We start from the raw sequence: 14,740 nt of genomic DNA on the forward strand, positions 1-14,740 counted from the left end.
ATGGCTTAATTTACCACTGACAGCCAGGACGACTTGCATATTGTAACCTTGTCTTTCTGCATTATTTACATCGGAGTATCAATAGCATCTTGCTGAGCGTCTTAGTTTTAGTGACAGTCTATAAAATGAACAAATTATGTTCTAGTTGTAGCAGATACAAATTTTATCATTTCTTACTCGAAATAGAGTAATCAACTTTTGTCTCGTAGTAGTATAGCCTTATATCGAAGCTTCAAGTAGCATGTAGAAGGAGTTAAACTCTGAGTGAGATTGTAGCAATACCCTGCTAGAGCAAGTGTACTGTCTGCTCATAGTAGTTTATCAATATTGATATGCTGCTGCTACCTATCGGTTTGAGATTTATATTATTAAATTATAGTAATTTAAAACAATTTGATCTGTTCATAATATGAGGTATATTACAGTATGTACATCATAAATGACTTAAACATTAATAGAAGCAAGGCTTTTAAGGAAATGCTATTATCATGGTTGCCCATGCCTCATTAGTTGGATTAATCGATCTTTTAAATCTCTTTGTTTACAGAAAATTTCGCGTCAGCAGCGAAAAGTTGTCATCGATGCTCGATTTAAGCGCATGTTTGAGGATAAATCCTTCAAGACGATCTGTAAGCTATAACTAAAATTTTAGAAATTTGCTACTGCTAGTGGCAATTTATGTAATGTATGCATTGTACAATAAGATTCATGGCTCAATGAGGATATTCTAACAATGATCTACAATTCTACTTCGCGGTGAAAACATTTTGAAATTACATATTAAAAGTATTTAGTCGTAAATAACTAATAGATAATGTTTCAATACTGTACATTGTTATATGTCCCTTTTAAGAAGAACTAGTGACACTAAAACCTTGCAGAATTAATCCATGTTAGATTTTTGATAACTTTTCTAAATTAGGATGATGATCTATACGCAATGAATTAGATTACTTAAGGAGTTGCCTTGGGTGTATCGCCACTAACTTAAACTGTGCTTATACCGCATCCGTACTAGCATTGATAGAATCCTGACAATCTTGTGACTTTTCCAATTTATTATAGATACCGTCGACAAGCGAGGTAAAAAAAGTACTGAAACATCCACCGAAAATCTGCGTAAATTCTATGAACTGGACGATGATGATGGTAAGAGTTCGTATCGTTTTACTTACATAGCACATTCAGTTAATGCTTGATCTGTGTACCTACGTGAAAATTATTATAATTTGTCTTATCATTGTATTTTCAATTAGGAGATAGTGATGATGATCACGAGGAACATCAATCTATAGAAGGGTAAGCATACTTAGTTAATGGATAGCATAGTTGATAGCAGCAGCCTTAATTGCTTTGATTTGAAAGGCTGGCATAAGTACGATAAAATCGAAAGAACGTTTTCTAACCGTGAAGATACATTTAAGCAGTGCTGAAGCAATAATACTAAATCTGAGATTATTTACCTAATTATTATTTTTGTGATGTGAACAAAAGTTCCGGTAAAGATGGCATCCGAAAAGACAAAAGGAAAAGTATGAGAAATTTGTAAGCAACTACTGTTAGCATGGAACTTTAAAGTTTTTTTGCAAATATGTGTCTATGATATTTTAGTGGATAACTCTTCGACTAGTCGTGAAGTAGAAAGCTCCGAAACTTCCGAGGACGATGATAGTGAAAAGTCAAGTGGTGAATATAGCAAGGATGAAGTTAGTGACGAAGACGCAAGTGATACTAGTAGTAGCAGTAGCAGTTCAGAAGACGAAGATAGTTCAACGGATGGTAAACCTGGAGAGGTAGATTTTTGATATTTTTGAGAACAGCAAATTATGGATGTAAACTTTAAAATTTCTCAACTCATTTGAAATACTATTTATTAGAAGTGTACGAAATCTATTATTGTTGTCATTAGGAAATCGTACACCCTTGGGGAGAAATAGAAAATGTAGTCCACGCTGAGGATGTCACATCCCGCTTTGCTGTGTGCAACTTAAACTGGGAATTAATTACTGCGGATGATTTATTTGGTGTGAATATTTCTCACTTTCTCAAAAGCACAAATAATTTAGTGATACTTTACTAATATTGCAAATGACACGCAAACTTTAGCACTCTTCTACTCTTTTAAACCAAGAACTGGAATTATAAAATCCGTTAAGGTACTTTATGATCGTTCATAACGTGTTTTCTTGACCATTTATTTAGACGAGATTTTGTTAGTTCTTAGTCATAATTTCATTACATGTAATCATTATATTAGATTTATCCTTCCGAATTTGGATTAGAACGTATGGCTGCCGAAGAATGTCAAGGGCCAGGAAAATTTATTGATACAGATGAAAATGTTCAGGAGGAAATTTCTGAGGTAGCATTACTGAAAATTGATACAGCAGATAAAATTGCTAAAAAGTCGATATTGGTTTGATGTACTTCCGTTTTTGTTTAGGGGTCTGAATATGCAAAAGAAAAAATTAGGCAATACGAATTAAGTAAACTAAAGTACTTTTATGCAGTGGTTGAGTGCGGTTCCCCTGGTAATTCTATATATGTAAACGTACGTGAGGTATTACGAATACGGCACTATTATCGAACTTTTTGTATGTACTTGCATCTTATAGGCACTGCAAATGCTATTTATGAAGAATGTGACGGTTTCGAATACGAATTAGGAGCCAGCCGTATCGATTTAAGGTTTTTTAAGCTCTTCAGTTCCTGAAATTTAATACTTCATCATTACTGTGCTTATGCACCTTCATATTTACATACCCAGTCTTGTCTTGATAGATTTATCCCGGATGATATGAAATTTGACCTGGAACCACATTCAGTTGCCCTAGAATTACCAACAATATCAGACAGTAAATCCCAGACGTACGTCTAGATATAGCTGAGTCTTTGCTGTTTTGAGAGTATTGTTTAATACTTTGTCTTATCAAAGAAGTTCTAAATTGTCTGTGCATTCTTCTGTTAATTTATCAACTTTGAAAGTTTGCTATATAAACATTGCAACAAAATTATGTTTTTAGTTATCGTGTAAATGCACTTCAAAGTACTAATATCCAATTGACATGGGATGGCGTTGATAAGCAAAGATCAAATTTGATGAAAAAAAAGTAAGACTTTGCCTGATTTTTTATTTTGCTATTCAATCAACAGCTTTCGCAATGTTGTAAGTTTGATGCAAAATAAACTTGTTTCATCAGGTTTACTGAAGCTGAGATTAATGATATGGATATCAAAGCCTATATTGCCTCATCTAGTGATGAAGATGCAAAGTATACTTCAAATTTTTTTACCTAGTTTAATGTAGTAAATTAACTTCTAACATGCTGCACTATCTAACTTTCACGTCTAATATGCAATCTCTGTGTGTATACAGAGAAGAGAGCGATAACGACGGCAAAGCGAATTTAAAGAATAAATATCAGGTATGATCATATCTCACGATGTAAAGTTATTGATTTGAAGTGATTTCTTTGTTTATTTTGTAACTTCTAACTGTACATGTTTTTAACAGGCATTGGTACAAAGTGCTAAAAGCGATGGCGAAGATGATGAAGAGGAAATGGAAATCACGTGGGAAACAGGTAAATTCTCTTTATTATCATTCTTCTGTATCTATAGGAAAATATCTGATATGGCAATGCAATTTTAAAGGCCTTACCGATATGGCTGAAGAAATAGCTTCTAAAACTAAAGGTAAAGTTAGAAGTGATTACTTGAATGCTTTAAAAATGTCGTTTATAGCGTAATACGGAGAAGCCTAACATTTTTCGTATCGAATTTATAGAAAAGTTAATGAATAAGGGTCTTACACCATGGGAAAAATATTTGCAAAAGAGGAAGGAAAAAAAGAAAGAAAAACGACTTGCTCATAAGGTTTGTTCCAGTATTGAAATACTGTCTATATTCAGTATAACAGACGTAACTTTGAGGCTGTGAACTTTACAAAATATTAATGTAGACCACTAGAAATGAAGATATATCAGATGTGCCTGCTGACATTGACATAAATGATCCATTCTTTGCTGACGAGCTTAAGAATAGGCGTAAGGTAAGGTTTACAATTCCATTTGGCTTTTTATGACCATTTGATCCTAAAATGCTCTTTCAAATTTGATTTGTAATTATAATAAAATAGACTTCTAATGAGCGTAATGAAAAGAAATCAAAACGACAGCTAACTAAAGAAGAGCTGAATCGATCCGCGGAAGAGAAATCAAAATTAGAGTTACTAGTTTTAGATAGTGATAATAGCAGAAGCCATTTTAATATGAATGTTAGTTTCCAGTCACTATGACTTTACGTTTTGCAATTACTTGTAATTTGTTCAAATTAATTTTCGATAATGGTTATTATTTGTAGTCACTAGAAATTAACAATCCCAAAAAGAAGAAAAGGAAACTGGATACTAATGATTCCAAGGATGTTCGTTTCACAACTTGATCATAACTTTATAGTCATGCAATAATGTAGTCACTTAGTAACGATTCAAATCACTGCTATTGCTTTGCTTTACTTTTGCGTGACGGAAGGTTCTATATTACATTTATTAGGCGCCAGAAGATAATTTTGCAATTGACGTTAATGATACGAGATTTAATGCCTTATACAACTCGCATGAATTTGCAATTGACCCTTCGGATTCCCTATACCGGTAAGTATCAAAGCTGAAGCGAACACGACATGTATTGACTCTTCGCGTTGACTTGAAATGGATATTTCAAATGGGACTTTGTATACTGTAGGAAAACAAAAGGAATGGAAACGTTACTTAAAGAGCGACAGCGAAGAAGACGAAATGGCGACGAGAACGCTGACAGTAGTAGCAATAGTGGTAGGTAAACGTATAAGGCTGAGGAGATTAACCCTATCAGCATAATAGGATAGCTACAAAAAGAGTGCGATTTGAAATAAATTATTCTAATAATTACTTTATTATTAACATGTCCATTTAATTACATAAAGCTAAGAACAATAGCCAAATGAAAGATAAAAGGTATAAATACATAATTAATTTCCGATAATGAAAGATATTCTGTGTATGATATCATTACTTGGCTGCTAAGAACCAACTCTACGATCATATTCACATAAATATAGTATATCTGCACTTGTAAAGTCTGTAAAAGCCAAATCTTTGCATCTTCACGGCAAGAAATCGAGCCGATTACATGGAAGAAAAAAAGATGGAAATAATGCAACATAAGCACATATCACGCAGGTACAACAATACTAAATACAGTAAAGCAGACATACTTTTATGTATTTTATTACATAAAATACGCTGAATCTAATCTTAGCGCTATTAATATTTATAATTTCATAGATTGGCATTCGTATATGGCATCAATTGAAAAAATATTAAATTGCAGGATACTGCAGTATATGTCGGAATGATACAGAGTTGTTGGTTACAAATTGGATTGATATATATTTAAATTACGAGATATTAATGCCGTATTGAAACTTTCATTTTTACTTGATATAAATGCAAGTGTTATATTTGTTACTGATATATAAAACTGAGGAGTTATTCCAATTTTACGAAAACCTTTCAAATAAAATGGTCTAAACAAAATATGGACATTGCCTCATTCTTTTGTTAACACTAGTATTACCGTAGTAGCTAAAGTTTAAATTGAATAGTAAGGTTTAGGTTTTTCATGTAACATTTTTCAAATCAGCTGTAAATAGAACCTAGATAAGCATATAAGAGCAAAATAGAAACGAATTTAGCGTAGCAAATATTATGTATATCCAATCTGTTAAATATTCAATTATTCTATTGACTTTAATATTAGGCATAATTACAGAGTGTGCCCATCCAGCATAAGGGCCGTAGAGTTTTAAGAAATATTCACCTAAATAATAAAAATAGACCGTAGATAATGTGTTATTTGTAGTCAAGAAGCAATTCATGACTTAATTTTAAACTAATTTGATATTTATGATATCATTTGTTTCGTTACTTACTAATCTCAGTATAAGCTTTTCCCGTAAGTGATTTTTGTTTTCGGAGGCCTGGAATGTAATATCTTGATGAAATCTGAAAGACATGTGTATCTACCGGTACAACCGAAGGCTTATCTAAAGACATTAAGCAAATGCAGTCAGCTACTTTAGCTCCAACACCATATAACTGCCGCAGCTGTTGCTGGCATTCTTTGTACGGAGTCTGACGAAGTGAATATAGCCAAGCGACACTAGGATAACCAATACGAATCCGATTTAGCTTGAGAGATAAATTTTTTAAAATTTGTTATAATGGTGCAACAATTAGTTAATTTTACCCTTTCTTATTCAAAATCTTTGCAGATTCATTGATGTACTTTGCACGGTAGCCAAATCCCATATCACGCATCACTTTCTCTGCATCATGCTGTGCTAAAGCTGCAATCTCAGGAAACTGATAATAATCGATGCCATCGACATTCAAAAGTCTAACATAGTTTAACAGTATAAGAAGAGTTCAATTTCGCCTAACGAAAACGTTCTTCTTACATGTATGCCTAATATAATGAATTAATTTTTATCGCGAAGTTATGAGTTTAACCTACTTTCGACCATATCTTTTGCATAGATTACCAACCATACCGGTAATTCTGGAAATATTATTATTTGATGAGCATATAAAGGAGAATAAATTTTCTACAGGATCTTGTCTAAGAATACGAATTCCGGTCATTGAAGTAGCAACTTTAGCAAAATTACTATCAGCTTTACTCCATTCAGCATACAGTTGTCTTAAATTGACATCTAGCTGAAAATAGTCTTTAATGATAGAGTCAAAGGTTTGGTATTGGCTCTCAATGGCATCCATGCTTTCTAAACGAATATAATTAATGTTAAGGAGCTAGCAATTTCTAATGTGACATGTTCACTCGATGACCAAGTCGCTAGCAATTGCTTTAATCTACAAATAGCTTAGTGTACATAATATAGAAGAGTTAATTACATGAAGAAAGGGTAATTTTCACATTCAATATGGACAGGTCTTACCCTCCAATCTGTAGCATTATTGAATGCAAACTATTACGAATTTTTCAACAAGTTACCTTGGTAACCAGCTCCCTTCTTGGCAATCACATGCCGCCGACCGAGGTCAGTACCAGCTTTCCTCTTCCTTTTCGATGAAACCTTGGTATCTTTCCATGGTCCATGAATCATGTATAATAAATTTTCATCATTTCTATCTTGTTTTAACGTCCATACCATCTCGGCAATTACTCCACGCCATGACGCTTGAGTATCACCATCTACTGTTGCTGTTTCGTTCTCGCGAGCGATCTTTCTCCAAGTAAATTGTTGACCACTTTGTAATGTCTTACTTAAATTTAGCTCACCCCTAGGTAATTTAATTACACGCCAAGTTTTGAACAGCGACTCTGCCATGAAACTAGTCGAATAAATAATTAAAATAAATCTCTGGAAAATCCTACAGTAACTGCTACCATGACTAATTCATTGCATTACATAATGATGCCATCTACAACGTGTGCATCCTATATCCAGTAATATCATTATTCCACCGATAGCAATTAATTAAATGATTTAAAAATGTCCACTACAAATACAAGTGTTGTTATTACTTGAAAATTAATATACTATCCATGTGTATTCTATGAAATATAGCAATATTTGATAGCTTCCTAGCGTTATTACCTGACTTGTTTTCGTTTGGGCGCAGTACTCGTTATACCCAAAATCAATGCAACCAATCGGACGCTGTAGTCTGCACGTAAACATACAATTGCAATTGCGAATGCAAATAAGTTTACGATGGTTTATCCAATAACTGCATAATATAGAAGAAAATGCAGCAATTTTTAAAGCTCTACTGCCGGCAATGGAAGATGGAGCTCGAATGATTTCACAAATTACGATCGCTTGTGATATAGTACTCTAGTATACCGTAGGCTGTCTTTTACAAGTACTGTATGAACACCCCACCTACCAATTCATACTAATGAAGTAAGCTTAAAATCCTACATAATACACTACCCTATTTGCAATATCAGAATTGATGCTCCTACCTTTCAGTAGTAAATCATCACCGATGGCAAGAAGAAGAAACAAGCTTTGCAGTTCTTGAGCATCATTCCCACAAAATTGGCAGAATTACGCGATAGAATTCCTAATTTTAAACCCTTTCCTTGTGTAAGCGTAATTTCCCAATATCGACCAGTTTATTACTGACATACGATAGGAAAAAAAGGACAAAGAAGGAATAGGAGTCCTTGTCAATTTGCAGGAATAACTTACAGAAAAAGGAGCTAGAAATCCAACTGTGAAACGCCTCGATTGTATGCTTCTAAGTATAATTTTTACAAGCTTTGTCTATTAATTATTCGATATTTACAGCTGATTTCTTAAAATAGTAAGATAGCCTTCTTGTCTACAGCAAATTCCTAATTAGTTTATCATCGGTTTATCGTCTGTTAAAGGTTTAAAATTGATCGAAATTTCCCCCAAGATACGTAAACAATTCTCAACATCAACCAAATCGTCAATATGGCAAAGGTAGTCTTAATCACTGGCTGTTCGACTGGAATCGGTCTTAAGTTAGCGCTTAGACTAGCTCAAAGTCAGAATCCAACTTATAAAGTCTATGCAACGATGAGAAATCTAGAAAAGCAAAAGCAATTGGTTCAAGAGGCTGGAAGCGCTTTAAATAAAACGCTGCTAATTCGTAAGCTAGATGTAGGAAAAAGTGATCAAGTGCAAAGTGTGGTAGAAGAAGCCGTGCAAAACGAGGGCAAAATTGATATTTTAGTTAATAACGCCGGTTTTGGATATGTTTGTGCTTTCGAAAGTATGCCTATGGATATCGCTCAACAAATGATGGATACTAATTTTTTCGGCTGCATGCGTTGCATGCAAGCTTGTATTCCACATATGAAAAAACAAAACTGTGGGCATATTATTAATCTTAGCAGTCTAAGTGGCATCTACGGTACACCATTTCATGGTTTATATGCATCAACTAAGTTTGCAATGGAAGGTTTAAGTGAATCTTTAGCACCGGAATTAAGTTATTTTGGTATTTCCATTAGTTTAATTGAACCAGGCCCGGTTGCTACTACCTTTGTTGATACATGGATAGATCGTAGAAAAGATTCCAAAGAGAACAAACAGTTAGGCCAACAAACTCAAAAATTGACTGATGGTATCATCGATTTTATGACTAAGCGGCCACCTGATGTAGTGGAGAATGTCGATCATGTGGTTGATGTCATTATGAAATGCATCAATGATAAACCTCCCTCACTTAGGTATCCAACAACAGAAGTGGTATTAAAGGCTGCTAAACGTAAATTTATTGATCCAACTGGTGACTCCGTAACTGATTTCACGACTAGTTTTTATCCCATTTTTAAAAAGGACTAATCCTACTTTACGTGACCACATAGCAATGCAAGATATTGATCATTTCATATTAACTCTGGAAATCTTGCAACTTTGATTTCATTTGACGAATACTAATTATTAACTGCAAATTCAAGCTGGGTTGAAGTCATATATTGTAACACTTTCTGCCTGCTCGGCTCAAAAACAAGTGATCCATTCCTTTCGATAATACTGTATATCCAACTAAAATTACACGAGCATAGAATTAGAAGTGATAAATCCAAGATGGCATCATCAGATTGATATTTCTAGCATAAGCTGGTAGCCTACCGTTGTGATTATCATGTACAAGATATACTGTATCTTACAAGTTATATAACACTTTCTTAGTACGCATTAATTGATGCCATTTATTTTTTGCTTATACAATATAGTATAAGCTGTCGGTAGAGAAAATAATTTACTGGTGGTAATGCAATTATTTTAAATTATTTTAACACTTACTTCATCAGTCTAATTTGTTTATCATTTCATACTTTGATATGAAATAATTAACAATATCAACTGTTGAACATTGAATCAATTATATTTGTAAATTACAAATGGTAGAAACGTAAAGTAGAACATATTGCGTATATTCATTTAATTTGTATACAGTACACCAATTAATTTCAAGTTCTTATTAATGAATCAATTATATTCTAATAATTATAAGAATTTACAATGATGACTAAAATTTGGAGGGATATTCTAAAAGCACGATATCTCTTACCACTTATCATGTGTATGGTTTAAAATTCTTGAAAAATAATTATATCAATGCTTTTGATATAGTATGATCTTTGTAGGAGTGGGTACTTTTGATATTATTGACGTGAAGTTATGATTGTCCAATATCGCTGACTGTTAACATTTAAATTTAATACTTCAAGGATAACTCTAATTCTATTCTTGCAAGGTCTTTACATTTAAACGATCTTTGGTATCCATATTTGGAGCATTTAATACACAATCAACTAATACTGTGCTGATTATGCTACGTGATAATATACATAAAGTGTATAGCACGCGCTAAACAAGTAAATGTATTTACTATAAATTTCATTTTATAATCACGTTTTGTGTGTACAGTATATGGTCTTAAGCCTTATTAACAAGTATAAAGCCTCAAGTGTACGCTTCTATAAATAAATCTAAATTTGTGTGCATAGATCATGTTTGATGTTTTAGCTCATGTAGATCTAGAAGCATTTGTTCTAATAAATAGTTCTGTTGATATGGTAGTTTTGTTCGACAATCGCAGACACATCCCATGTTGTGATCATATTAATAATCAGTTACCATGACACTATTTTTTAGAGGAAGATAAATAGAAATTCTCATCATTAGTCGTTCAACAGTATATACATATCACAATATTAGTGAAGGTGTTTAGTAACATACAGTATATTATACATGCGAGTATTCAAGTAGTAGAGCAAGGTTCTAGCATTGATAGCATTAGGCAATAAAATAGTCTTGGCGTTACTGTTTCATCAAATGATAGATATTTCCATCCAATAAATTGGCCACAACTTGAGCAGATACCATACGACCATGAAAACCTAGAGTATGATTGTTAGCACAGAAATAGCATTGATATTTTAAAAGCAGAAAGTTAAAAATAGCATTCAATAACACATAGTTCAATACAATCATTAACTAACCCTGGAAACCAAGACTGATGGGTAGCCTCTTCACTACTCCACGAAGTATTTACGACCTGACTGGTTGTTACAGTTTCATACTGTTGCCCACCAGAATCGACGTAAATTGCTAATGGTCCAACTGATGACATACTAATCAAGTAAGTATAAAGCATAATTAATTTTCATGTTGAAGTTAACGATACTTTCACATGAAATTATCCTACAAGCAAACTATAGTGGTAGGCGAGAGTGAACGTTCTTATTTCATCTAATTACTCATTTTACCTAATTACATCGGCATAACGAGTAATGACTGCTTGACATTGTTGACAGCAAAGCTCGCTGTAACGATTTAAGTAACCAAGTATCGTGCGTAGTCTGTTTATTATATCATCCATGCTAAGTAGATTTAATCTCCATAGAATAGGTACAGGTAACTGGGAAGCCACATTGATAGAGAATTGATCACAACCAATATTATTTTGAAATATTTGGTGTGAGTTGTCGAACCAGCCTGAAATTTGTTTCTTGATTTTCTTTCGTAAGGTAGCTGTGTTATGATGGATCAAAAGAAGTTTACCAGAATAATCAATATGAATTGCAGTAAGACTACTAGTTAAAAAACTATCGCAGTCTACTATATCAGTGTTAGTTATGATAGTATGCTCAAGTTTACTTACTTTTATCATATAATCTATAAACCCATATTGGCCAGCAACTTAAGTTAGGACGAGGTTGGGCAAGTATGGTATTAGCCATAGCTAAATGATCTAAGGTAAATCAATACGTGTATAAGAAAATCTTTTTTTTTTCATACTACTAACCATTACGCCATGAGTGTTTGGCCATTTTAGCCAGGCATTTTAATTCAAACTATGTATTACTGTACTCTACTTTCAAGAACGATACTGTCATAATTTCTCGTATATATTCGCGTATTACACGATGAGATTATTCTATCATCTAGACACTATAACCATGGCCAATCAAGCCAAATTCTATTCACTTGCTACTGTAACAAACAAGACGATAACAATTAATGATGATATCAAGGGTAAATGAAGTACCGTTAGCAGTTGGCTCTTGTGGATCTTGTAGAATCTTGACCTTGCCTGTCGCAAAGAGTTCGCCCTCGACTTGTGAAACTTGAAGTGTGACAAATTTCTGGCGCCCAATGAGTAAACCAACTAGACAACGATCTGAGCCAATTTGGAATGATTGGACATCTGCGGTAACACCATAGAGTGATAAAGCATCGACATGGCGATCATTTTGTCGATCTAAAATATGATTACATGTAACTAGTCCTATGCTTTGCTCTCCTGATAGAAACTCGTCAATTTCAATGTCAATATTCATAAATTCAGCAACACGAAATGGTAGTATTTGTCCAGGAAATAAGGTTATATTATGAAGAGCAAACAACGTAAGCTCTACAACTTGTCCATCTCGATATCGTTGACCAGTCGATGAAGTATCATCGCCATCACTATTTAAATACGGCGATAAATAATAGTGCTGACCAGGCAAGCTTTTATCGTACATCTTAGGGTTAGTCGTCTGTCCAGGATAACCTTCATTCATGCGCTCCATTTCAATTAATCGGGGGTTAATCACAACACGAGTAGCTCGATGAAATCATCAATTGTCCACTATGTGAACATACTAAGTCAATCAAAGCCAATTAGCAGGATCTAACTGAATTCATTCTAAGTCTATAACTTGAATCAATAACATGAATGGAGATAGAGTGATCCTAGAGACAAATTGAAATGATCGAGTAGCAACAACATCGTCGTCCAAATAATCATGGAAAGTAATCAAATCGACATTTAGTATTAAAATACGATCCACCTTCCACGCCCATGCCGACACACCCAAACAAGGCATAAAATGACTGCTAGAGCCAAGCTCATCCATACTCAATCCACTATCGTTATGGACGGTATGCGTATTAATGTAGGGAGTGTCTACGACTATCAGAAGAAGTCCTGCCTACCGTACGTCCTGGACTAATTACTCGCTTGGGTAATGGACAGACGGATGCTACTGAATACAGTACAGTAGAATACTCTTGCTATAGGGCTTCAAGCCCACTCAATCTAGTTGACAGCAACCCTGCAATTAATTGGTAATAAAATAATAACTTTTGAACTTTTAGGCGTGCAACCATGGTCAAGGTAGTTTTAATCACAGGATGTTCTACTGGAATTGGCTTGGCTTTAGCTGCACGATTAGCCAATAGTCCAGGAGCTGAGTATAAGGTATATGCAACGATGAGAGATGTTGGCAAACAAGGTCCACTAGTGCAAGCGGCAGAAAATTCCATCAATAAAACTCTTTTAATTAGGAAATTAGATGTTTGTCAGGCTAATCAAGTAGAAGAAATTATGAAAGAGATATTAGACACGGAAGGCAAAATTGATATTTTAGTCAATAATGCAGCGTTTGGCCTAGTTTGTGCTTTTGAGAATATGCCCATGGAAATTGCTCAAAATATGATGGATACCAATTTTTTCGGATGCATGCGCTCCATGCAAGCTTGCATACCTGTCATGAAAAAGCAAGGCTATGGTCAGATCATTAATGTGAGCAGTTGCTCTGGCATATTTGGTGTCCCATTCTTAGGGTTATACAGTGCTTCTAAGTTTGCGTTAGAAGGTCTTAGTGAATCCTTAGCTCCGGAATTAAACGCTTTTGGTATTAATATAAGTTTAATCGAGCCTGGACCAGTTAATACACCATTTATTGATACCTGGGTCAATATTCGACAAAATTTGAATGAGCAAGTCGATCAAAGAACTGGCCAGATGGTAGATACTGTCGCTCAGACTATAATTAATCGGCCAATGGATGCTAGACAATCTGCAGATGGAGTAGTTGACGTTATTATGAAATGTATACGTGATGAAAAGCCATTATTGAGATACCCTACTGCGGAGAGTGTGACCAATTTAAATAAGCGAAAATTAGTTGATCCAACCGGTCAAACCGTTTTGGATGTTACGAGAGGATTTTACCCAATATTCGATCAATAAATGTATTATAAGCTGTATGAGAGGATGATGAAGAAATCTCATTATAGCTTTACTTTAAGTTCATGATTGATGAACTAGCTAGATGTATACGACATACATAATAATATTATAAACAATATAAAATTTCTGCTTATAGCTTCTACTGTGTAACCGTCTCTAAAATAAGTCAAATAAATGATTCTTTCTCTATCTTCAGACAGTTACTGCTAAACATTATGTTGGACAACTCATCAAATACACAGTTTTCAATTGTTGCACGGTAGCAATTTGCAATTGATAATCACAGAGTCCCTGACTATATACGTTGCATACTGTATACTCGTATGCTACGGCTAAAGCTCGAAATAAGAGTACACAGACTTTCAGTAAGATTACTTGCTACAAAGAAAGGAAACAAGCTTCGTTTAGTTCATTTCAGATATGCAATAAAATGATTAAATGTTTTACTTTTTACTTATTAAAAGCACTTACTTAGCCGTGTAAAGCTCGAAATTGGAAGGATTTTACTCTTAATTCGGGCTTTAGCCGGCTATTATGCATAATAACCGGATCGGGTTTTAGCTGTAACATATATACGAAATATATAATATACTCGTATACATTCAGTTATCAATATATCTCAGAGTAGAGTTTATAAATCTTAAAAAAATTAGGGAAAATTAACAA

General features: G+C 34.0%; 4 protein-coding genes across 4 annotated transcripts; 2 read left to right on the forward strand and 2 right to left on the reverse strand.

The window, feature by feature from the left end:
* Positions 1 to 5,802: 5,802 nt before the first annotated feature.
* TRIADDRAFT_5178 (uncharacterized protein) lies at positions 5,803 to 7,374 on the reverse strand (the record flags this gene model as incomplete). Its single annotated transcript, XM_002110837.1, has 5 exons — positions 5,803 to 5,861; positions 5,974 to 6,203; positions 6,291 to 6,440; positions 6,558 to 6,805; positions 7,138 to 7,374. Coding segments are annotated over 5 exons (924 nt in total), but the record flags the coding sequence as incomplete, so codon positions are not given.
* A 1,137-nt stretch (positions 7,375 to 8,511) lies between these two features.
* Positions 8,512 to 9,387, forward strand: TRIADDRAFT_54240 (uncharacterized protein; the record flags this gene model as incomplete). Its single annotated transcript, XM_002110306.1, has 1 exon — positions 8,512 to 9,387. One exon carries the CDS (start codon positions 8,512 to 8,514, stop codon positions 9,385 to 9,387), a length of 876 nt encoding a protein of 291 aa, XP_002110342.1.
* A 906-nt stretch (positions 9,388 to 10,293) lies between these two features.
* Positions 10,294 to 12,629, reverse strand: TRIADDRAFT_54241 (uncharacterized protein; the record flags this gene model as incomplete). Its single annotated transcript, XM_002110838.1, has 5 exons — positions 10,294 to 10,384; positions 11,055 to 11,186; positions 11,322 to 11,586; positions 11,717 to 11,806; positions 12,104 to 12,629. The coding sequence occupies 5 exons, from the start codon at positions 12,627 to 12,629 to the stop codon at positions 10,294 to 10,296; spliced, it is 1,104 nt and encodes a 367-aa protein (XP_002110874.1).
* Positions 12,630 to 13,207: 578 nt separating this feature from the next.
* TRIADDRAFT_23081 (uncharacterized protein) lies at positions 13,208 to 14,074 on the forward strand (the record flags this gene model as incomplete). The annotated part of the gene is made up of 1 exon (XM_002110307.1): positions 13,208 to 14,074. One exon carries the CDS (start codon positions 13,208 to 13,210, stop codon positions 14,072 to 14,074), a length of 867 nt encoding a protein of 288 aa, XP_002110343.1.
* Between the last annotated feature and the right edge of the window lie 666 nt (positions 14,075 to 14,740).

Source organism: Trichoplax adhaerens, genomic scaffold (genome assembly GCF_000150275.1).
Source record: "Trichoplax adhaerens TRIADscaffold_3 genomic scaffold, whole genome shotgun sequence".
Lineage (NCBI taxonomy): Eukaryota > Metazoa > Placozoa > Uniplacotomia > Trichoplacea > Trichoplacidae > Trichoplax > Trichoplax adhaerens.